Source organism: Pygocentrus nattereri, chromosome 15 (assembly GCF_015220715.1).
Source record: "Pygocentrus nattereri isolate fPygNat1 chromosome 15, fPygNat1.pri, whole genome shotgun sequence".
In the NCBI taxonomy this organism is placed as follows: Eukaryota; Metazoa; Chordata; class Actinopteri; order Characiformes; family Serrasalmidae; genus Pygocentrus; species Pygocentrus nattereri.
This window is the reverse complement of record NC_051225.1, coordinates 9,101,338-9,125,999: the sequence shown is the minus strand read 5'-3', so window position 1 is coordinate 9,125,999 and position 24,662 is coordinate 9,101,338. Positions and strand designations below refer to the sequence as shown.

General features: G+C 41.9%; 1 protein-coding gene across 3 annotated transcripts in view; it reads right to left on the bottom strand.

Moving 5' to 3' along the window:
- Positions 1-2,620: 2,620 nt before the first annotated feature.
- cbarpb (CACN subunit beta associated regulatory protein b) overlaps positions 2,621-24,662 on the bottom strand; it is a 35,877-nt gene continuing 13,835 nt past the window's right edge. For all 3 annotated transcript variants that reach the window (XM_017701385.2, XM_037545338.1, XM_017701386.2), the window contains exons 4-10: positions 22,042-22,121; positions 20,204-20,366; positions 17,846-18,017; positions 16,431-16,583; positions 13,528-13,744; positions 9,362-9,551; positions 2,621-8,797 (exon numbers count right to left, since the gene is read on the bottom strand). In XM_017701385.2, coding sequence (XP_017556874.1) covers positions 7,324-8,797; positions 9,362-9,551; positions 13,528-13,744; positions 16,431-16,583; positions 17,846-18,017; positions 20,204-20,366; positions 22,042-22,121 — 2,449 coding nt within the window. In that variant the 3' untranslated portion in view covers positions 2,621-7,323. The remainder of the gene's footprint in view (positions 8,798-9,361; positions 9,552-13,527; positions 13,745-16,430; positions 16,584-17,845; positions 18,018-20,203; positions 20,367-22,041; positions 22,122-24,662) is intronic.

The window sequence follows — 24,662 nt, the reverse complement described above, 5'->3', positions numbered from 1 at the left end:
GGATTCATCGCTCAAAGTTCTTCAGACGTTCTCCAGGGAACGTATTGGTTGTATATAGGACCATGATAATTCAAAAAACTCCACATGATGGAGAACTTGTATGCCGTTCTTGAAAGAACCTTTAAATATGGTCCTATGTAGCACCAAAAAGGGTTCTTCTGTTGTTACTACGCACTTGTGTTGTATATGGTTTTGTATATGTGGAACGTTTGTGAAAATGGTTCTATATAGCATCAAAAAGTGTTCTTCTATTATTGCAATGTCAAGGTACACTCTTAAAAAAGATGGTTCTTTAAGGTTCTTCTTTGGTAACGAAAATGATTCTATATGGAACCATGAACTCTCAAAGAATCCTTTGCGTGATTTAAGGGTTCTTTGCATTGTGAAAGCCTTCTTCAGATTGATGGAGAATGTGCTGTAGATGGTTCTATATAGAACCTTTTGAACATCGTTCTATGCAGCACAATAGAAGAAAAGGGTTCTTCTATTGTTGCAAGCAAAACAAAGATGCTACTAACTTTCTCAGAACAATGGACTGACCACCCCAAAGTCCAAATCTCAGCATCACTCAACTCTGGAGGTGTGGAAAAATATCCCTGCAGATTTCTTTGAAAAACCGAGAATCCTAAAAAGAATGAAAACTGTAATAAAGTGCACACAATAAATACTGAAATGTTTATTTCAAGATGGTTCTGGTCCTAAAATCTGATTGGCTGAGCCACGTTCAAAGGCAGAGTAAAATCCACGATACACACACCTATGAGCGCCTCACAGCGAACTATGTATTGCTGCGCCACGTCACGACAGATGCTTCAGCTGTTAATGGATTAATCTTTGACTCTAATGCTGCTCGCAGAAACCACCGAGTGCACTGATGAAGGAAGAAACCATGTTTTGTTTAAACTGAGCAGCTGGCACCTTATTTTCTTAACAAGAACTAGACTGGTCAGCTAGCTAACAGGCTAAAAGATAGCAAGCATGCTAAACAACTCCAGCATCATCCATCATGTCACAGGCTTGAAATAAAGTACTTACGATATGATTCCTTGTAAAAGGGCAATACAAAACACTAAAGAATGTCGCTTGAATGTCTTACATGCTTCAAATGTTTGTGTTTCAGTCAGAAGTTGCATCAAACGGCTCTGTACTCCCTAAATAGCGTGCTAGCTGTGGAGGTTTAGAAACTCTAGCCTCTACAGCCAAATAGTGCATCATTTATTGAGTGTGGATGTGGCTGAATCCCAAATGACTATTTTTTATCTATATTATTCACTGCTGGGCTGCAGGATCTAGTATTTCAATTCCTACATGGTTCACTATGTGTTCACTAGCCATTTGAGATTCAGCCCCAGCATGAGAAGAGGGTCGCTGCTTCTTTGGTGCTAAATAAGACTCACGGTGGTAATTTGGTCACCAAGAAGTACATATAAAGTGAAAGTTTTTGCTTAAACAGTGCTGTTTTATCATATGTTCATTGTTATACAACAAAAAGTCAAAAAGTTTATGAAATGACCACAAAATAGAGCAACTGAATATTCTTTCAGGTCCATGGTTGCTTGGCAATGATACCATACACTAAAGGAACTACATTTCTTGGAGAAATTTATGTTGATTATTATTAATAATACGTTAAATTACTTTCTGAAAAGTGTATATTTTATGGGTCGTGCCTAAGAACAACCTTCCCTGTGATAAAATTGCAGTAACCTATGACCTCTCGTGGTTATTATCCATCCATCCATTTTCTAAGCCACTTCTCCCTCAGGGTCGCTGGAGCCTATCCCAGAAGACAGGATACACCCTGGACAGGTTGCCAGTCAGACAGACATACACAATCACACCTAGGGGCAATTTAGCACATCCAGTCAGCCAGACTGCATGTCTTTGGACTGTGGGAGGAAACCCATGCAGACACAGGGAGAACATGCAAACTCCACACAAAGAGGACCCAGCCGGGGAATCGAACCCAGGCCCTCCTTGCTGTGAGGCGACAGTGCTACCCACCACGGCACTGCCACCCTCTCGTGGATTATTACTTTAATATTATGTTTAAATATATCTTCTGTTTTTTGACACTGAAAATTTAAATATTTATACTCAAATGGCTGAAATTATATAAACGAAGGATGGACTTTTTCATGGAACATTATATCGTACCGAAAGGGCTGTTCCAAATCAAACAACCCTCTTTGGTATCATATACTTTTTGCTAAGAGTGTACTGTGTAATCTATGGTGGCATGGTGGGTAGCGCTGTCGCCTCACAACAAGCAGGGCCTGGGTTCGAGTCCCCGGCTAGGTGACCAGGTTCCTTCCTATGTGGAGTTAACATGTTCTCTGTGTGGGTTTCCTCCCACAATCCAAAGACAAGCAGTCAGGCCATTTGGACATGCTAAATTGCCCCTAGGTGTGTATGTCTGTCTGCCTGCCCTGTGATGGACTGGCGACCTGTCCAGGGTATCTCCTGCCTTTTGCCCAATGACAGCTGGGATAGGCTCCAGCACCCCCATCCCCCGGCCGACCCAGAAGGAGAAGCGGCTTAGAATATGTGCGAGCGTGTGTGTATTATGTAATCTACAGATGAAACCTTGTAACCAAAAATGATGAGCCATACACAAATATAATGCATCATTCTTTATTGGCTAGTTGGAAAACATGAACCCAAAATAAACATTTACATTGGTTGGTCCCTCAAGGCTTAAAAGATCCAGAGTAAACAGATCGAGGTAAACAAAAATTGACAATTGTTCTCCAAACTTTTATTCGATCTTTCTGCCATTTTCCCTCTGTAAACTGAGCCACTGAAATATCAAGCAATTATACAGAAATATTTTTTTTCTACATGGAAATATAGCTAGCAAAAGAATTTTTTTCTTGTGGAAATATACTAGCAAAAAGAAATATATATCTTTTTTCTGCCATGGACATAATCTTAGCAAAAATCTCATCAATCAGCAAGGCGTACCCCTAAAATAAATACTCCGTAAAATACGTAAAAACTATCTCAGTACGAATATCATTCTGCTTTCTATTTATTTAACGCTTTAAACAAATAAGCATCCAATATGTAGCTTCTAATTTGGTACTGAACTTTAGATCTGAAATAGATATCTTACTAAAACGGTTTCATCTCATGCAAAACTATGCACAGTAATGCATCAATGCATTAGACAGGCTACTTAATAGCGCACAAAACAGATCACTCGTGTATCCCCTTTAGAGTCTATAGCTAAAGAGAAGACATAGACTACTCTAGAGCCTGCTATGGGACACTATTGTGCTTGTATACATTTCAGAATTGCGCTCTGTACAAATGTACCTGGCCTTGCACGGTTGTTATTGACATTGTTATTGTTATTGTGGAATTTATCAAACAGCAAGTGTTCGGATCTGTGCTGTCAGGAACTGAAAAGGAATCCAGCGAATTCAGCCATACAACATGATGTAAAGAGATACGGTGGAAGCTGCAGGACAGACAGGTAGGAGATGCTTTTAATGCTTTTAAACATGCTTAAAGGAGGCTGTACCTCTCATAGGATTCATCCCAATCACTATACATTGGCAGCTGAGGAACATGAAGCTCTCTATACCTCTCTATACTAACATCTCTCTTTCTCTCTCACTTGTGCTTTTCCAGCGGCCAGTACGGCATGGTATGGTTAAAAATCTGTAATCTTGTGTGACCACTAGACCACTGATTGGTCAAATGCGACCATTAAAGAATCAGTCTGACTCGAGTCTAAAGAGTTGGGTTCATGATACGACCGATTATAGGTCTTAACAGGTTATAGGAAGACTGGACATCTCGCACTATACGACTGGCTTTTTTTGGACAAGTAAAATATTCCCACACTAAATGATTAGGGATCAAAAACTACACAACTTTTAAGCTGCTGCTGAACTGAACGGAACTTGCAAGAGCTCACGCAAAAACCACATTAACTCTCGCGCTCTCCTGTTACCAGGAGACGCAAATAAACAAACATGAAGCGTCCGTTTTCACTGCTGTTCGCGCAGACGCAGTAAGCAGTGGGTAAACATGTTTAAGTGAGGGCCTTCTTTCATGCTCTCAGTTTTCATTGGCTCGTGCAGGAGTCCAATCAGAGTCAAGTTGAAAAAACATGTTTGACAAACTCCAAGTGGTCTAAAACACGATTGGGAGGCCACAAATCTGAGTCTGCGCCCTTCACAGACTATGGTCGACTCTCAGCCAAAAATCTTCAGACTAGAGCCAAGTAGCTGAGACTCCACCAGACTGAGAAGTTGTGTAGTGTAACCCTGGCCAAAAAAAAACATTACCCCAAATCACTGTTTGTGGCTATACATGAAGCCAAATGCTGAGTAAAAGGCAACCTGTCCACTGTTGCTACTCTTCACTGTGTTTACCAATCCCATTATTAGAAGGAATTACACAGACTTTCAAAATTTGTACATAACTAAATTGATAAATAAGAGTGTAAAGTCATTCAGTGTAGTAATCTGTGTAGTAATCCTCTTTACAGTGGTGGTGATAGGAACCAAATGTCTCAATTGTTTAATGCCTCTAAAAGCTACCTCATATAAAGTCCTTTCACAAAAAGATTACAGATATGCTTCCTGATGTTTTTCGATAGGTTTGCAATAAAAATTTGGCCTAAAAACGACTTTTTTAAAAGCCTGTTGTAAAACAAAATAGCCCCCAAAGAAAACATATTTTTCTATTTCATTCTCAACATTATTTCTAAAACCACAAAAGACACATACAGGTTCAATGGTTCCTTTGGATAGTAAATAAAATGCCTATGTCTGTGTTGTAGACTCCATGACCCCTGTTCCTATCACCACCACTGTGAAGAAAACTGAGTCGGAAAGTTTGCATTCCTATTTCAAATCCGATCACTCTGAATTACCTCAAATTTCAACAACTTATGGATATATTTATATATTCTAACAATAGCATTAGAAGTAGTGATCACAGCATAACCTCCACAGAACCTCACCTAGATACAGTTAGTTCGAAAAAGTAACCACACTGTGCTGCACTACACTGTCCGGTGGAAAAATGCCATAAAAGCACACTTATGACGCTCCATTTGTGTCTATGTAATTCCTAACCTCCCTTAGCTACCACATGGCCTAATGGCTTCTCTCTCTACTTTCTCTCTCCCGTGAGTTCTGAACATTTGGAAAGGACAAAACAAAGCTGAATTCTGCTCTAACTGAGAAGGTCCATGTGTCCATGAACCTGATCAAAGAAGCTGGCCCATACTCTGCACACATCTACAAAAGGCTTTTACCAACAGCAGTTACTCTCTCCAGGAATCCCTGAATAAGAATTCCTATCTTTAATCCCGGCTACTGGATAATTGCTGTTGACTTGAATGTTAGCATTGGTAGCAACTTCCACTCGCATGGGGTTATGTGTGTACGTGGGACTCTTCACAAATGACTCCTTTGTTGTTTTTTTGGTTTTTTTTCCCAGAGGCCGGATGTGCAGTTGTTGCCCTCCGGGGATACTTCTCTTTTGTTGTATTCACACAAAAATCAAATGTTAATGAACACATAGCGGTTGGTCTGTGACAAGCATGCAGGAAGCAGCATGCCTCCCTCATCAAATCTAATAGAACACAAATGACACTGGGGACACAGCAGAGGCCTCATTCAAACCCTGACAGAGGCCAGTGTTTGTGCACTCCAACTAGGTTATGAATATGTTTCCCACAATGATACATTTTTATTTTTTGATTGTGTTGATTAGCTTACGTGACTTATTTGGCACCAAACAGTCTATGACCTTGAACTCTAGATCAATTCTCATTTTTAGACATTAAACATTAAAAAAACATGTACATCAACACTGAATATTAAAAGGATAATAAATAAATAGCATGGTCATGAACAACACTGATCCCACAAAAGGCAGTTTTCCCCTATTTCAGCAGTTTTAGGACAAACCACACCATGTTTAAATGACAAGGACACTTCCTGAAGAATACTGGGGTTTCTGAAGCTGTGACGAAGGTGCATACTCAGCAGAGGTCACACATGGATCATTGTAGTGCAACATACATACCTCATTTTGTCATGTTAAATTAACCCGAAGTTACTTTATTTTACAGCTAGATTGACAAAACAGGTATCTGAGCTAGAGCCAGGTCAGGAGAGCATCAATGGAGGAACTGCATCTATATCACATTCAAGACATCAACGAAGGGAAGCTTATTTCATAAATAACCTTAGTGCGGCGCTCGACCATTTGGTGCGCAGTTTGTAGTCATTGCTACCCGTTAATGTGTGATCTCCGCTTACATCATTTGTGCTCATCGTACCATAGACTAAGATTGACTTTCATAAAACTACAGGAAAAAGTTCTGACAGCTCCTCTAACTACAAGATTGAATGATAAAGCATATAAAGCATTGCCATAATTAAAAAAAAAACACACACAAATATGCAAGCACTTAGATGAATGCGTAGCCTGAACTGAATGATACAAACTTAATTTTGGTCAAGAGATTTCTGTCCAAAAAGAGGAAGAATTTAAATTGAGATACTATACAGTAATATGGCAAATCAATGCTGAAGAACATATAATTAATCAGAAGTCTAGTAGCACCCAATTTCACAGTGGAGTACCTAGTGCAGAGAATATATTGGCTTTTGAGCTCAACACGTAGCTAAATGGAGCTTGAATAAAGCAATACAAACAAATAGAAATACCATTCAAAAATGTCATGTTAGATGTGAGGTAAGGGTCCTAATCTCCACTTACTCAACCTTGGAGATGAAATCGGATAGAATTTCCCATAAACGCTGATCTGGGACCTGTCATGATTATAACCTTCAAGCGACAAGCAACCTGGTCTCAAATCAGTATTTAAAGGCCATGGCACATTGACCCAACATTCTCCAACAAACACCAACATTCTTATGTTGGCAGTCAGCAGGATACTGTTCCAATACATGAACTGACAAGAGAAATGAACAACTATGAATAGAGAATAACATTCTAGAGCAGGGATTCCCAAACAACTAGAGATCTACCACCCTGCAAAGTTTAGCTTCAGTCCTAATCTAATATACCTGATCTAACCCAGGTGCATTGGAATATTAGAGCTAGGTGTGTTGGGTCTGGACTCTACAGGCTGGTAGAGTTCCAGGATCAGGATTGAGTACTTCTGTTCTAGAATCATCCAAAGTATGGCATAATATTTTGGCTTGTTGGTGTTTGTTGGAGAACGTTGAGTCAGTGTGCTCTGAACTTAAGGGTAATATCCATCCAACCTGGACACTGAAGCCCTGTAGATGTAAGCATAGAGTTGGTGGGGATGAGTGGAGCCACATGCTACACTGGGCTGTGGTCGGGTGAGGCATGAGTGGCTGTCAGTGCGCACTCTGGCTGTTCCCTGGTCCTGCGCAGGCCCGAGTACAGACGCTCCTCAAGGTTCATGGCTAGCTTATCACTCAGCTCAGTCGTGATGGTCTGGGGGCCGTACCCTGTTTCGGTCAGCTGTGGGGGCAGGTGTTCATCACCTGGATCAAGCAGTGGGCGCATCTGCCCAGATTCCTCTGCTGGGACTTCTGGTTGTCCCACAGTGCTTTCAGACAGGGGAAGTGATGTTGAGGATGCAATTTCCACCTTGCCCTTCAAATCACCACTCGTGTCAGTGCTGGAAGAGACCCCTGTGTGGTCGTCCCTCAAAGCTGCAACATTCTCACTGGCAGCTGCTGAGCTCTGATCTGCCTTGGGTGTCTCAGGAAGGCTGGCTGCCCCCTCACTGCTCTCCTCATCCGGAGCGCTGACAATTCGGGGGAGTGTACTGTGATAGCTACTCTCCAGGGGGTAGTTGACAGTCTCTCCGCGGCGAAGTGGAGTGCGGTATCGGTCAAAGGAGGAGTGGAAGCGCTGGCCTGGGTCACTGTACTGCTTGGAGCGCTGCCACTGCTTGCGCAGGTGCACACGGGAACGGTGCTTGGAGCGCACCGGCGATTCCTGCTGGTCAAACTGGGGATCATGGCGCAGAAACTCATGGAAGAGCGCGTCCGTTTTCTCATCTATGCTGTAGTCCCGACGAGACAGAACGGGGGCACGTGGCTGGGTTGTGTCAGACTGAGTAAACATCTGGCCATACGGTGACCAAACCATAACACCCTCGTCCAGTTCTGTCAAGCCATCGCTACCTCCGCTGGCTCCCATAGGTTCCTCTTCCAGTTCTTCATCAAAAATGTCCGTCTCAAAGCTTTCACATACAGTTCCCCTGTGTCCTGAACTGGTGAAGAAATGTCGACGTTCCACTGCCGACCCGTCCTTACTCTCACTGCTGCTCCGAAACAGCCGTACCTCATCAGGGCCACGGGACGGGGCTTCTATAGATGCATAACCACTATCCATCTGCAGAAGCTTCCGTGTTCCTGACTCTCCATCGCTCCCCCTCTCCGAATCCACACTATCCCTCTTCCCTCGTTTCTCTAAACCAGCATCCCCAGGCAACTCTGTCTCCCCCTCCATCCCATCCCCAGTGTCTTCAGAGGGGTATCTGGGCAGGCCACCCCTCTCCATCCTAAGTCTTACTGAACACACACTGTCCGCATCACTGTGCACTGAGTCTTTGTCGTTGTTACTGCTCTGATCAGAGGAAATGTACTGCTCCAGAGACGCACGCAGGGTCCAGATGTCACGATAGAGGGTCTGGGTATCTGTACTCTCCCGACGATAGCCCATTCCAGGAGCCTCATCTTGGGGCTCGGCACTTAAGCCAATCACCCCAGGCCCCATCGCTCTGCTGCAGCTTGGCTCCACCATCACCTCCACCTCTAACCTGTAGAGGAACACATAAGTCCATCAGAAATTATCACACCTCACACAGATGATGTGATGGGATCACATCTCTTACATGAAAACAGTTGATTCAGGCATTCTGTTACACATCATTTGGTCTATATATCATTACACATTTTTTTCTTTGACAGCTTTCAGACAAGCAAGAAGAGATTCAAGCAGATGTTACTGCCAAAGCACAGATGGTGTACTGTACTATGCCACACACTGTGGTTAATGTGACAGAAATACTGCGCAGCCATGAGCCTTGGTATGTGTAAATGTAAGAGCAGCAATGCATCCTATGAAACTGACAGGCAAACACACCGACACACCTCTCTGGTACACAAGATACTTGAGGAACTCATAAGCAGTTCCATTGCAGCTACAATCTTCAAAAGTGCCCTGGAGCTATTTGACCCATCTCCCGTGAACTTCACAGGCACTAATAAGGTCACATTGCCCTGCTAAGACTCCATCACTCCAGCATGGAATGGCTCGTTTGCGTGGTGCAGGAGGTGGATGGTTGCTGCGGTGGACAGATGGGGGAGGGAATTAAAGATACCTGCCGAGGGACGGTGGGGGTGTGGATGGGGGGGAAAGGAGGCGCGGCGCCGGCCTGCTCGGGCAGTAGGCCATGTCCTTGGTGCGCGCAATGTACTGGATAAGGTCAATGTGGTGGGCACCGTGTTCCTCCTCATCCATGCTCTCGCTGGCTGCTCGCTGCCTCTGGAATGGCCTTCGCTTGGGGGATCCTGTGAAGTAGAGTGAATGTGATCAACGTACGTCCCAAAATACCCACGGTTAACTCCATAAGGGCTCATATTTACACTCACATATCAGCTTCTCTGCATCTTAACTGCATAATGTATAACAAACGTGTTTCAGGGTTACTGAATGATAATTGCCCCAAGATTGTGGAACATAAATTTGTGCCAGCATTGCCTGGTAACTTTAGTCCAATCCTGATACACCATGTGTATTTTATCTATATTCCATTTGCTCAATTAATTTTATTCAAACTATTGTGCAGCAGTTTGGCTAGCATTTGTTGATTTGTTGGTTCTGTCTCTTTATCAGGTCAAATAAGAGAAAGACCGATTGCTTGCCTATGAAGCGTTGGAAGGAAAGACCCAACCATCTGCCATAGAGGAAGTCTTGGCATCTGAACACAACCACACCCTCTTACCCACAAGTACATTCTGCAGCATTGCACAAACAGGCACACGCACATGGATACACACATGCACTGACTCTCACTATCTACTTCTCTTCCAATGAAGCTTGCAGATATAATAGGGTATTTGAGCATTCTGCAAGGCAATGCACAGTTTAAAAGCTTAATGACAGGCTATGACACTTTCAGTATGAGTTTGCCCTCCCTCAGGCCAGGAAAATGACCGTTTTATGGATTCAAAACACTGTCTTCATTTCCCACGTTGCCACCTGTATACCTTGCTTCCTTATGCAGGCACAGAACTCATTATCACAAATGTTATTTGTCATCAATCAAAAAATAAACTTCAATTATCCTCCCAAATACCCACTGAAGATTGAATTGCGTAGCCGACAGAAAGGAACAAAACACATCTGCTTTGTTACTGTCCCTACCGTCATCGATAGGGCTGGGAACCAAACCCCCAAAAAAAGCAATTCCTTGATTCCAGATGTTCAGGAATTGACAACAGACTCCTGAATTTAATCCCACACAGTGGCATTTGAGTTTGCCCACACTCACACATACACAAAGTGCGAGACATTCTCAAGACAGCTTGGTAAAAACAACGTGCAATGCCAAATTTGCAACAAGGAACTGGATTATCAAATAGCATTGCCAGCGCCATTGACAGTTTAGTTAGCCGCTGTTGAAAATTTAGTGAGCATTAGCTCTATATCCTATCTATATCTAAGGTCAAATATAATTATTATTGTACTCTTTGTTTTTACCAGATGTCCTTATCTATGTCTTTTTTGGAATTAAGTTTGTGTGGAATCAACTTGGAATCGACTCCCAAATTGATTCCCATCACCTTCCTGTCACCTCAGCAGTTTGGTCACTTTAAAGAACCTCTGCACTAAAAATGTGTTTTTTTTTTAATGGTTAACTCCTCCAAGAGTCCACTAATGGTTTTTCAGTATACCTGGAAAAAAGTGACTTGTGGGGTGTTATGTAGCAGCCTAGCTTAGCACCTGAGCACCTGAGCTGAGAGGGACAGAGGGAACTTGTTTGCTCCATCCTCCCACTGCCTCAGCCCTCAGGTCCCTCGGCAACACCAGAAAGAGGGAGCCAATTTATGTTTTAATTTATCACGTCAGGTGTAGTTTAATATTTTTTTCAAAATGCTGCATTCCAAAAACGTATTTCACCTTTTTAAAATATTTGCTTATGATCAGAGACATTATTTCGATTATTTATTTTATTCAGATGATAAACAAACTGATGCTTTTAGGATTTTTGTGTACATGTTATTTTACAATGCATCTAGTTTATCCATTAACAATGGTCTAGTTTATCCTTCCTATTTTATATGTGTTGGTTTCCAAGTTAAATGTGTCTTTTTTGGAATTAGGTTTGTGTGGAATCAACTTGGAATAGACTAGAAATGGAGGACACATAAAGCTTCAGGACTGGAAGTGTAGTTAGCATGAAAATATTAGTTAAAACCAGAAAATGCCCATCACTGTTTATGATATAATGGATATGGTAGGTGGTTACAGTACATAATGAAGTCATTTCATTCGCTTGAAAGCCGTAAATAATTCTCATTAAAATGAGCTGTGGCAAATCAGGCCATGCGTAACTTGCTGTGGAAGCAGCAAAACAATAAATAAATCGCTGACAAAGTTAACCCTTTCATACACATGTATGAGCACAAGCCTTTATTTAGTCTGAGATATGATTTGAGAAGAATTCTGTGAAGTCATTTCCTCTTCATTTGTGTCTCTCCAGTATATGATATGATTCTGTATATATATTCTGTAGATTTTACACCATTAGCACTATTGCTCTTATGGTTTGTACAGTAAAGTACAGTCATATGAAGAGTTCAGGTGCCCCTGGTCAAATTACATGTTGATTTTTTTGTCCACCTTGTAGATGTAAAATCAGAGATGATAGCTCATCTGTTGCTGCCCAGTTTGTGTTGGTCTTCATTTAGTCCTTCATCAGTGGTCACAGGACGCTGCCCACAGGACGATGTTGACCGGATATTTTTGGTTGGTGGACTATACTCAGTTCAGCAGTGACACTGAGGTGTTTAAAAACTCCAGCAGGACTGCTGTGTCTGATCCACTCAGACCAGCGCAACACACACCACCACCATGTCAGTGTTGGGAATGGGTCTCTCTCAAGAGCTCAGTGAATTCCAGAGTGGTACAGTGATAGGATGCCACCTGTGCAACAAGTCCAGTCATGAAAATTTCTCACTACTAAATATTCCACAGCCAACTGTCAGTGGTATTATAACAAAGTGGAAGTGATTGGGAAGCGACAGCAACTCAGCCATGAAGTGGTCGGCCATGTAAAATGACAGAGAGGGGTCAGCGGATGCTGAGGCACATAGTGTGCAGAGGTCGCCGACTTTCTGCAGAGTCAATCACTGTAGACCTCCACACTTCTTGTGGCCTTCAGATTAGCTCAAAAACAGTGTAGAGAGCTTCATGGAATGGGTTTCCATGGCTTTACATCACCAAGCACAATGCAAAGCGCCGAATGCAGTGGTGTAAAGTGCCGTTACTGGTATTTAGAACAGTGGAGACGTGCTTTTTGGAGTGACGGATTACACTTCTCTGTCTGGTAATCCGATGGACGAGTCTGGGTTTGGCGGTTGCCAGGAGAACATTAACTATCTGACTGCATAGTGTAGGGGGGGTTGCACTCGGCCCCTTAGTTCCAGTGAAAGGAATTCTTAGTGCTTCAGTAGACCAAGAGGTTTTGGACAATTTCATGCTCCCAACTTTGAGGGAACAGTTTGGGAACAGCCAAACAGTTTGGGGATGGCCAGGTCCTGTTCCACCATGACATACAAAGCATAAAGACATGGATGAGCGAGTTTGGTGTGGAAGAACTTGACTGGCCTGCACAGAGTCCTGATCTCTACTCAACAGAACACCTTTGGGTTGAATTAGAACGGAGACTGCAAGCCAGGCCTTCTCGTCCAACATCAATGTTTGACCTCACAAATACGCTTCTGGAAGAATGGTGAAAATTTCTCATAAATACTCTCCTAACCCTTGTGGAAAGCCTTCCCAGAAGAGGTGAAGCTGTTATAGCTGCAGAGGGTGGGCCGACATCATATTAAAACCTATTGATTAAAAATGGGATCTCAAGTTCATATGTGTGTGAAGGCAGACAAGTGAATACTTTGGCAATATAGTGCATATATATATATATTATATATATATATATATATATATATATATATATATATATATAAGTAACCATTAACTACCAATGTACCTTTGCATGTCTAACAGCAAGCATAATTGGACATATCACTGTAATTTAAAATTCAGACAGCCATTCTGAAAATGTCATCCTGCTTATTCACCCTGTTCCTCTGCCTGAACATCTATTCTTCAGAATCTGCTGAATATTCATGATACAAGGCTGTTGTTTTTGTGTGTGTGTTATTTATTTATTTAAACACTGTCTAGGTTCCTGAATAGCAGAACCAAGGCATCATTTTAAATGACCAATGTGTCTCTTCAGCTGGGCAGCGTATATCATACCTCTGGTGTCCAGACTGGAGGCTCTCTGGCTGCTGTCAAACTTCCATCTTTTGATTTTAAAGTATGGGCTGGCTCCCTCTAGGCTGGCGTGGCGCCGCAGCTTGGTGAAGAACTGCAGCACTGGACCCTGAGGGGCACCGCCAGAGGAGGACAGGCCCGTGGCTGAGAGGGACGCTCCCTCCAGCCGGCTGACCGGGCTGAGCCTTCTCACTTCCATCTGGTTGAGGAAGAATAGAAAAGAAAATATCATTAACTCTTACGTGCAAACTTCAGGTCACTCACAAAACATTGCCTTACTCCCCCTGAGAAGCGACAAACAGCATGTATTTTATTATTTCATTATCAGTAAAATATGATAAGATCTGAGGCATGAGCGATTGGTGGGTGAAACGCCCATTTCAGAGGTTAATATAAGATAATTTGATTTGAATTCCGGGTTGAGTGATTCCAAATGCATGGAAATCTCAAATACAGAAAGCACAAAAAAAGACACAAGAGAACAAGGAAAATGGTGATTAAATGGGACAAAGGAGAAATGCTAATTTAGCCGGCCAATATGGCAAAAAATCAAGATATGGGTTTGTGCAAAAGCCAGAGACCACCCATCATTAATATACTGTCCACTCAAAATGGCTACCAACAAAAAGCTATTAATTTTTCGAGGAGATATTTCAGAGGAGATTAGATATAATCAGAATTAGAATTAGAATCAGAATCCTTTATTGATCCCAGAGGGAAATGGCATTTGTTACAGTTGCAACCATTTATGTAAAAGAAGAGAAGATAAAGAGAAATTTGCAATATGTACATGAGATTTAAGTCCTTATGAATATAGTAAAGTGGCAGTGACTGTGATAATAAATATTAAACATCTAGTATAAGGCAGTTCAAACGATTGTACCTCTGAGTTATTGCACCCAATTATTATTATTATTATTACACATATGAACAGTTTGGTATTGAGTTTTGCACAGATGAACCACACTTTGTGAATCACACACTGAGGGAGGAGTTATAGAGCTTGATGGCCACAGGTAAGAATGATCTCCTGTGGCGCTCTGTGGTGAGTCTTGCACTGAATGAGCTCCTGTGTCTCATCACCGTGTCGTAGAGTGGGTGGGAGCCATTGTCCATAATGGCCTGAAGCTTAGACAGCATCCTCCTCTCCAGACACTGCCGTCAGCAAGTCCAGCTCCACACCCACAACATCAGCGGCCTTGTGGATCAGTTTTTTGAGTCTATTGGCATCTGCTACGCTCAGCCTGCTTCCCCAGCATGCAACAGCATAGAGGATAGCACTCACCACCACAGGCAAATAGAAGATCCTGAGCATAGTCTGGCAGATGCTGAAGGACCTCAGGCGCCTCAGAAAATAGAGATGACTTTGGCCCTTCCTGTAGAGGGCGTCAGTGTTCTTAGCCCAGTCCAGTTTATTGTCAATATACACACCCAGATATTTGTAATCCTCCACAGTGTCCACACTGACCCCCCTGATGGACACAAGGGTCACCGGTGCTTTGTCCCTCCTCAGGTCCACCACCAGTTCCTTTGTCTTTATCACATTGAGCTGCAGGTGGTTCCGCTCGCACAATGCGACCAAGTCCTTCACCGTCGCCCTGTACTCTTCCTCATTACCCTTGTTGATACATCCAACTATTGCAAAGTCATCAGAAAACTTCTGAAGGTGGCAAGTCTCTGTGCAGTAGCTGAAGTCCATGGTGTAGAGGGTGAAGAGGAAGGGAGAGAGGACAGTTCCTTGTGGAACTCCAATGTTGCTGACCACTCTGTCTGACACACAGTGCTGCAGGCGTACTGTGGTCTGCCAGTCAGGTCGTCAACAATCCAGGACACGAGAGGGGCATCTACTTGCATCACTGTGAGCTTATCACTTCATCAGCATATAAGATAATTCACTTGCATAAGAAAAGGGAAAGTCAAATGAGAGGAGTTTCCAAAACTGGAGTTCAAAGAAAGATCCAGAGACCAATGACTGGCCACCCCAGAGTCCAGACCTCACCATCACAGAATATGTTTAGGATTACATTCACCAACAATCTAAAGAAAATTTCACCATACAAAGAACCATTAAAAGCATGGAATTGTTCTACATAGAGCTTTATTAAAGAACAACTGAAGAGCCTTTTTTTTGAGTGCATAGCTATCAAGAAACTTTTACTGAGAAATGGAAATTTGCAGATCAAACAAAGAAGCTACTAACTGCCTCAGAACAATGGAATGACCACCCCCGAGTCCAGACCTCAACATTACCTAATGGATTTGGGATTACTTGGATTGTGAGAAGCAGAAAATGCAACCAACTTCTAAGACTGTACTTTAGAGGTGTGGAAAAATATGCCTGCAGATTTCTTTGAAAAACTTAAGGCAGTACTCCTGAAAAGACTGGAAATTGTAATAAAGGCAAAGTGTGGAATTTGATTTGACATTTGATCTGAGCTTTGATGTTATATTTCGTCGTTGATGCTTCTGGGTACTGTTTGCATGCAAATGGATTATATTACATGTAATCTCCTCAGAAATAGCTAAATACTCAATGGCTGTGGAAATGAAATAAATGAAGGGCAGTCTCTGGCTTTTGCATAGTACTGTACATAATAAGATGACAAAGGCTGAAGTAATGAAACAGTGAAATAGTATGAAATAGTAGACACATGACTTTTCCTTGTTTATCCATTGTGAGTTCGCTGCAGTTCTGACATCCCAGATACCCTCTGAACAGTTCGCAGTTCCTCAGTGGTTTATAACTCCAGTGACTAACTTGCTCGGCTCCAGGCTGTTGTGCCTGTGACTCATACTGACTCACAGTTTTTTGTATTTATCTCCTCACTGATTAATCAAACTCACAGTTCTAGCATATTTGGTGTGTGTATGTTTGTGTGTCTCACCAGGCTAGGGCTTGGGGGCTGAGGGCCAGGAGCCGGTGGGCTCTCACAGAAGCTGGTATCCACAGTGGAGTTGAGAGCGTCCCCTGGCAGAGCTGAACTGGGACTAATACTCAGACTGACCAGGGCAGTCTGTGGCAGTGGACAGATTGGAGGCTGAGGGCAGATAAGACACAAAACAGTTTTACAGACTTGCCACTAACAGAAAAATAAACAAAGCTCAACAAACATTCCATATCCGTCCATCCATTTTCTAAGCCGCTTCTCCCTCATGGTCGCGGAACATTCCATATCCACCAGCAAAAATGAAAAATTCCATTATCATCTCCCATTAGATAAAATAGTATTATTCAATTGTGTTCATGCACAGTTGTAAACCTATACTGATAATGATTATATCCAGTACTTCTCATACATAGGCTATATCCCCACAATGATATCAGGAGCCCACCAATTGTATTTTGTCACATTTGACCAATTTCAAAATGTTTTAAGCAAGGACACACTTCACCTGACATGGGAGGCAGCAATATTATATATATATATATATATATATATATATATATATATATATGTATAATATATATATATATAATATAAAACTATTGCCTTTTACATTGTGTGTAAATTTCATGATAAAAACAAACCATTTTGGAGATCCTTTTCTTTGGACAGTGACGATTTATAAATTTTTAATCTAGTAATATTACAACATCATATAATTACAATATTAATAATATAATAATGTTTAATATCAATTTCAGATAACATCAGAGATTATTGAATTCATCAATCAGTCATAAGATTAAAACTGCTGTGTCTGATCCACACCACGACCACGTCAGCCTCACTGTGGTGCTGAGAATGATCCACCACCCAAATAATACATAGTCTGTGGTGGTCCTATGGGGATCCTGACCACTGAAGAACAGGGTAAAAGGGGTCTAACAGAGTATGCAGAGAACCAGATGGACTACAGTCTGTAACTGTAGAACTACATGTGCACTTATATAGTAAGTGGAGTTGATCATATGGACAATGAGTGTAAAAACGAGGATGTGTTTTAATGTCATGGCTGATCAGTGTATAATTGTTCCCTAACTAAAGATTCTGAAGACGAAGTGAAAGCATTTGGACCCTGAAAGGTAAATATTTTTATGAAAGTGTGTCAAATCTGTGTAATTATGTATCTGTAAAGTGACCAAATCAATACTGAGAGTATTCCAATAATCAGGATGACACTGAGAAGACCTCAGTGTTCTCCTTAACCTAATCAGCACTACATCATGCGGTCAGCCAAACCCAGCACATGCTAACCCAGCACACTCAGCTAACCTACTGCAGTCCTCTTTTACTGTCTCTGCCCTGACTGACCCCATGTTCCTCCCGCTATGAGCTGAGAGGACCTTGGCTGTCACCTGGAAGATGGAGAGGCTGGATTTAGCGACGGGGCGGGTTGTCATGGCGATGCTGTTCTCCGATGACTCACACTCGTGGATGGTGACAATCTTGAGGGCGGGGGGAGGGAGGTGGAGGTGGGTGAGCCTGGCGTTCTTCAGGTGATGAAAGTCACCCTCGGTGAGTGTGTACCTGAGGTCAGAGACACAGAGAGAGATGGGGGGGGGGGGGTCCACATGAACGCACTGCACAGCGTGGGCCGAACGAAACCAATACAGAGAAAAACAGAGGCTGAAAAAATGAAGATGCCCGCCTGGGAGAAGAGCGTGTGACGTGGGCGATTGTTACATACAGACAAGTCCTCTCAGAGGAAATGTAGGCAGGCTGATATACATGAAAACCCAGGATTAATACTCTATAATTCATATCCAATCAGCCCACATCCCACCACCATTTACACTGTCAGCTCAGCTCATACACACAGATCATTATGACCATATACAGTCGCTTACAGTTTACTACGGTTTCTCTCTCACTCTCTCTCTTTCTCTGTCTCTCTTTATCACTCTCTCTCTCCCTTTCTTTTTCTCCTTTATCTCTCTCCCTTTCTGTCACTTTATCTCTCTCCCTCTCTCTCCCCCTCTCTTTATCTCTCACTTTATCTATTCCTTTATCTCTTTTTATCTGTTTATCTCACCCTTTCTCTCTCACTTTATCTATCCCTTTCTCTCTCTCTTTATCCCTCACTTTATCTATCCCTTTCAATCTCTCTTTATCTCTCTCTCTTTATCCCTTTCTCTCTCTTTTTATCCCTCACTTTATCTCTCTCACTTTATTTATCCCTTTCTCTTTCCTTTTATCGCTCACTTTATCTCTCTTTTTATCTCTCACTTTATCTATCCCTTTCTCTCTCTCTTTACCTCTCTCTCTTTCTCCCTTTCTCTCTCTCTTTATCTCTTTCCATTTCTCTCTCACTATCTCGCTCACTTTATCTATCCCTTTCTCTCTCTCTTTATCACTGTCTTTTTATCTCTCTCTTCTCAGTTTATCTCTCCCTTTCTCTCTCTCTCTCTCTCTCTCTCTCTCTCGCTTCATCTCTTTCCCTTTCTCTCACTTTATCTATCCCGTTCTCTCTCTCTTTATCTTTCTTTATCTCTTTCCTTTTCTCTCTCTTTTTATCTCTCACTTTATGTCTTTCTCATTCTCTTTATTTCTCTCCTTTCTCTTCTCTCTACCCCTCTTTCTCTCTCTGATCTCGCTTTTCTTTTTCTTGTTTACTTTTACTTCTCTCACTCTTTTTTTTCTCATTCCGTGTCTCTTTTTCTCCATCTCCCATTGTCTCTCTTCCACTTTCTCTCCCTTCTCTCTCTCTTTTACCTCATTTTCTGTCTTCTCTTTATTGCCCTTCTCTTTGTCTCTCTTTTCTCTATCCCTCTCTCTGATCTCCCCTTCTCTTTCTTTTTTCCCCTCATTCAGTCTCTTCTCCCTTTCTCCTTTTCTCTTTCACTCTTTCTCTGTTCCACCTTTACTCTCCTTTCTTTTTCTTTCTCACTCCCTCTCTCTCGCCTGTCTTTTTTGCTTTTCTCCCTCTCCCTTTTCTCTCTCACTCAATCTTTATCTCTCTTTCTCTCTCTCTCTCTCATTCTCACTTCCATTTTTTCTTTCCTCTTTTTCTCTTTCATCTCTTCTCACACTTTCACTCTATTTCTCTCTCTCTTCTGTCTTTTTCCATTCTCCCTCTCCCTTTCTCTTTCTCAATTTCTCTTTATCTCTCTTCTCTTTTCTCTCTCTCCCTTTCTGCCTGCTCTCTTTTCTCACTTTTTCTTTCTCATTCTCCCCTTCTCTCTCTTTTTTTCTTCCATTTTCTTTCTCTCTTTCATCTCTTCTCTTTCACTGTTTCTCCCTTTCTGTCCTTTTCTCTCTCCCTTGCCCTCTTTGCTCTCTTCCACCTTTTTCTCTCATTCTCTGTTCTCTTTCGCACTCTCTTCATCTCTCTATTCTGTCGCTTCTCTCTTTCTCTTTCTCAATTACATTCCATTCTTTCTCTGTCACTCACTTCTTTCCACCCATCTCTCTCATCTGCTTTCTCTGTCTCTCTTTGTTTTCCCTCTTTCTCTTTTACTCTCTTTGTCTCTTCTCTGGACTCTTAAACCCTTAAACCCAGGTCTATAATCCAGTTATTAATCATAATGCATATCATTCAGGAACCCTTATGGATTATTTGATAGCTAAAACTAACGGGTGTGTTCTGCAGTTGTGAGAGTGAGGAGCTGAACGTGTGAACATGTACTGGCCCGCGGGTTTAAGAGGTTAATAAAAGGGAATAACACTGTTCGGCTCAAGAGACAGAGGGAGGCGAGGGCGAGTGGGCGGCTGACCTTCGACCTTTCTCCTGCGTCTTCTTGTTGTGGTCGAAGAGCGCAGCCTCGTTGAAGGAGACCCGGCGGCCCGTGGTCCCCGTGGACAGAAAGCGCTCGGTCTCTGCGTCGTGGGAGCTGCCCGCTGACACACAGTCTGACTCATCCACACGGATAGTGATTTCTGCAGAGAAGAGACCGAACATGCCAATGAGGTACATTATCCCACCTTCCTAAACACATACCAACTGTAAAAATGTGCTTGATTAATGTAAATATAATAGTTTTTCACAGTAATCTCTGTCTGCCACATCTGGAGCATATGCTCAATTATCACAGACAATAACTACAATGAACACGCTAGTGGTCAATGAGCAGGTGCTGAAACATTTGCCCACCAGTTTCTATTTTAAAGAAAATGAGGTGACCTATAACCCTTTGAAGTAGTAGGGGGGGGGGGGGTGTAGTCCTGGGCTGAAGGTTAGGGAACCAGCCCTGTGACTGGAAGGTCAGCGGTTCGATCCCCTCAGCTGACAGTCCATGACTGAAGTGCACTTGAGCAAGACACCTAACCCCCAATTGCTCCCCGTGCGTCGTGGATAGGGCTGCCCACTGCTCTGGGCAAGTGTGCTCACTGCCCCCTTGCATGTGTGTTCACTAGCGTGCATGCATGTGGGTGTTTCACTGCACGGATGGGTTAATTGCAGGGGTCTAATTTCACAGTGTGCAAACACAGTTGGCAAAAATGGTTCTAAATTCTGAACAGTTGGCAATAACCAATCGTAAAGTGTTCGTTATTTCTCACACGTAGCCCATTGAATGTGGTTGGTGTAGTGTAGTGGTTAAGACCTTTGCCTTCTACACTGTAGACTGGGGTTCAATCCCCCACCTGGGTAAGCACCATACACTATACCAATAAGAGTCCTTGGGCAAGACTCCTAACACTACCTTGGCCTACCTGTGTAAAGCAATCAAATTGTAAGTCGCTCTGGATAAGAGCGTCAGCCAAATGCCGTAAATGTAAAAATGAATCAAACCGAAAAATCATGTGTAAAATACAGATTTTAATGTTCATCATATTTGTGTTTTTGTAAGCTAAAGAGGAGATTTATTTTTTATTTCAAAATGTTTGCCATTTTCTGACATCAAAACAAATGGAAAAAGTGCAAACTCAAACCTGTCAATACAGACCATACATCAAATAAAGCTATTACACAATCAGTTATGTAATTAATTATGCAGTTATCACATTTAAAGAATTAAATAACGTAAAGCAAATATATAGCAACATGGCAATATTAACTGCTTTAAGGCCCAAAGGGGAACAACAGAAAATATTAAAAGGTACGTGTTGAGTAATACCCATATTATGAAAATTAATGTGTATCACTGCTATATAATTATTCTTGGCACTCACAAGAATAAACTTCTCACACTGAAAACTTGAGCAAAAAAACAAAACACCTTATTCTTAAACAAAACCATTATTAGTACCTCTCATGCATAAAATGCAACTAAAGAATTTTTGTCTTTTAAGCTGTGTGGACATAAAAAAATGTATTTTTAATAAGTTAAAAGTTGGAAATGTTTTTCATTTCACTTCATCTACGGCATTTGGCTGACGCTCTTATCCAGAGCGACAATTTGATCTTTTTTTTTTACAGGAGTCTTGCCCAAGGACTCTTATTGGTATAGTGTAGGGTGTTTTTAGCAGGAGATTAAGCTGCGTAACTGCAAAATCATCTTAATTAAGGGTGCCAGTAATTATAGGGCTGACTGTGTTTGGCCTGATAAAGCACTGTTAATTTTATCCTAACATTTTTAGGTACAATAGCCCTAATAAGCCAGTCCCATCATACCATGTACAGGCTGAGACTCCTCGAGATAGGAGGCGGTGGTCTTCTCCGGATCATCACTGGCTCTGAAGCAGAGAATGAACCTTCAACACAGAGAAAGAATAACAGTCATCCGAATGACATGAAATGACTTTAGATCAGTTATGATAAAAAACTCCAACAAGACTACAGTAACCGAACCCCATAATAAAGAGCAGCTGACTGGACGGCAGCCCATTATGCCATCTTATTCCCAGTGATCCTTCTTAAACCATTCATTTTTGCAAACACCAAAATAAATTTGTCCTCATACAGTTGTATGAAACTGAACACCCAAGGTCAAATGACATGTTTTGTTGATTTATCGATTTTTCAAAAACTCTGCTTAATTAAAGGGTTGAGATGCAAACAACGTAATTCAGAGTGGCTAAAATGGTAAAATGGTTCACTGTAGAGAAACATACTGACTCAGATTCCTTTACAGTGGTGGTGATAGGAACCAGACGTCCAACCGTAAAAAAAAAGCTCCCTTATAGAAAATTATTACAGGAAATGGCTCTGAATACGCCGCCTCATGTCTGAGACATTATTCTATGACAGTTTTGAGATCAACTTTTTGGTTATGATGTAACTTTCAAAGTCTATTAATGGTGGAGAGACATATCATGTTTACATGTAGGGTGTTATAAGGTAGGGGTGCACACCTCCATTCCTGGAGGGCCTGTGTCCAGCACAGTTTGGTGATTTAACTGCTCCAAAATACCTGATTACATTTGTCTCTTAATTGCCAGATTTAGTGGGTGTGTTTGAGAGGGGAAACCTCCCAACTGTACTGGACACCATCCAGGACCCCTGTTATAAGGCAAAGTAGTCCCCAATTAAACTTTCGGTTTCCAGATTTACCGCTATTTGACCATCACCAGTGTTCCATATAAAAACTCAGAAGACACGTGTAGTTTCACTGGTGGTTTTGATTTGTAAATAAAAGGGCGATATTTGAGTTGTAGACAAGGAGACCCCTGGTTCCTATCGCCACCACTGTAAAGAAATCACAGTCAGCAGTTTTCTCAGCAAAGAGGCGTTTCACACTAAACCACTCTGCATGACTTTGTTTATATACCAACCACTAACACACACAGAAATGTTGAAAAATTGGTGGAATTGCGCTTTAACTTTGAACTGATACGGCATTTTTTTTCTGAAATTTTTAATGCACAATTTCTGTTTATTTGCTAAGTTTAACATATTAGGAAAAAACGAAACATGTAAAATATTAAATGTGCTATAAATGTTTGTACAGGCCGCATTTCATTTAAATATTTATTATTTTATTCCAATATGTTGTATTCAGCAGATAAGCCGTACTTATGCATGCAAACGTTCAGAAGTTTTCTGTAGAGTTTTTTTTACAAATCAACCTGTTGATTTGACCACGGGCACATGTAATTTGACCAGTGGCACCCAAACGTTTGCATACACCTGTACTTTATCATAGTCTTTCATCTGCTTTATAGCTGGCGCATTTTGTCTGTTCTGAGAAGATAAGCATCGTGAAGCATATCATGCAATGTGAGGTCAGATATATCGCCTGCCCTCTAGAGGGCCCGCTGCTCCGTCTGCACATGCAGTAATCCATGTTTTCTGAGAGACAAATTCTCTGTCCATATGGGAGCGTGTAGCAGTGAGGATAAACTGGGGGTGCTTTTTCAGTCCACAGCAATGTACTCTCTGACTCTGCTCCACTATGTGTGAGTGGGTGTTGGAGCGTGCTCCGCGCGCCAGGAGAGATTAATCATGGCTGATGGCTGCTATGAGATCTCATTAGCCTCGTCATTTGTGGGAGCTGCAGTGCTCCAGCCCAGTCGGGGCGCGGGCACACTCAGTACCTCTCAGCTACCACACTCACTCACTCAAACAGACCAGCACAGGGGGAAGGAAGATAACACTCCTGCCCCTGACAGAAAGGCACGGCACACAGAACTGTGAACTTGGCACTGAAGATCGATGTAAGCAAAATAACAGAAAGAACAGCAAAGAACCAGCATCCCACCATCACAGTAGATATTCAAGCTGAGGTTCAGCCAAAAATAAAATTTACAGTTTTCTCAAAAATGTACTCAAACAATGAATGTGTAGTTTTCCACCAGAGCTATGAGACGAATGTAGCTATCGATGAAAGCATTAAAGGGGAACTCTACTCATTTTTCAAAGAATTTTACATAATTAAGTTTTTGAGAACGGACACAAAGTCATTCAGAGTGCTTTGGTATGAAATTCTCTGTTCTAGAGAAACTTGAAGCTAGAACTGTTCACAGTGGTGGTGATAGGAACCAGACATCTGAAAACTCCCTCACAGAAGGTTCTTACATGAAATGGTTAGCTATATGCTGCCTGATGTCTGAGACATTGTTTTATGAAGTTTTGGCTTAAAATATATTTTAATCCACATATTTTCATCCATTCATGGTGGACGGGGTACATGCAGCATGTTATGAGGCAAAATAGTCCCCAAAGAAAACTTGTTTTTTTTTTTTCTTCAGATTTATGGCAACTTACCATGACAACATTACATAGACTCACTCAGCATTACATAAACCTCTCACTGGTGGTTTGGGATAGGGAATAAAATAATATTTGTGTTGTAG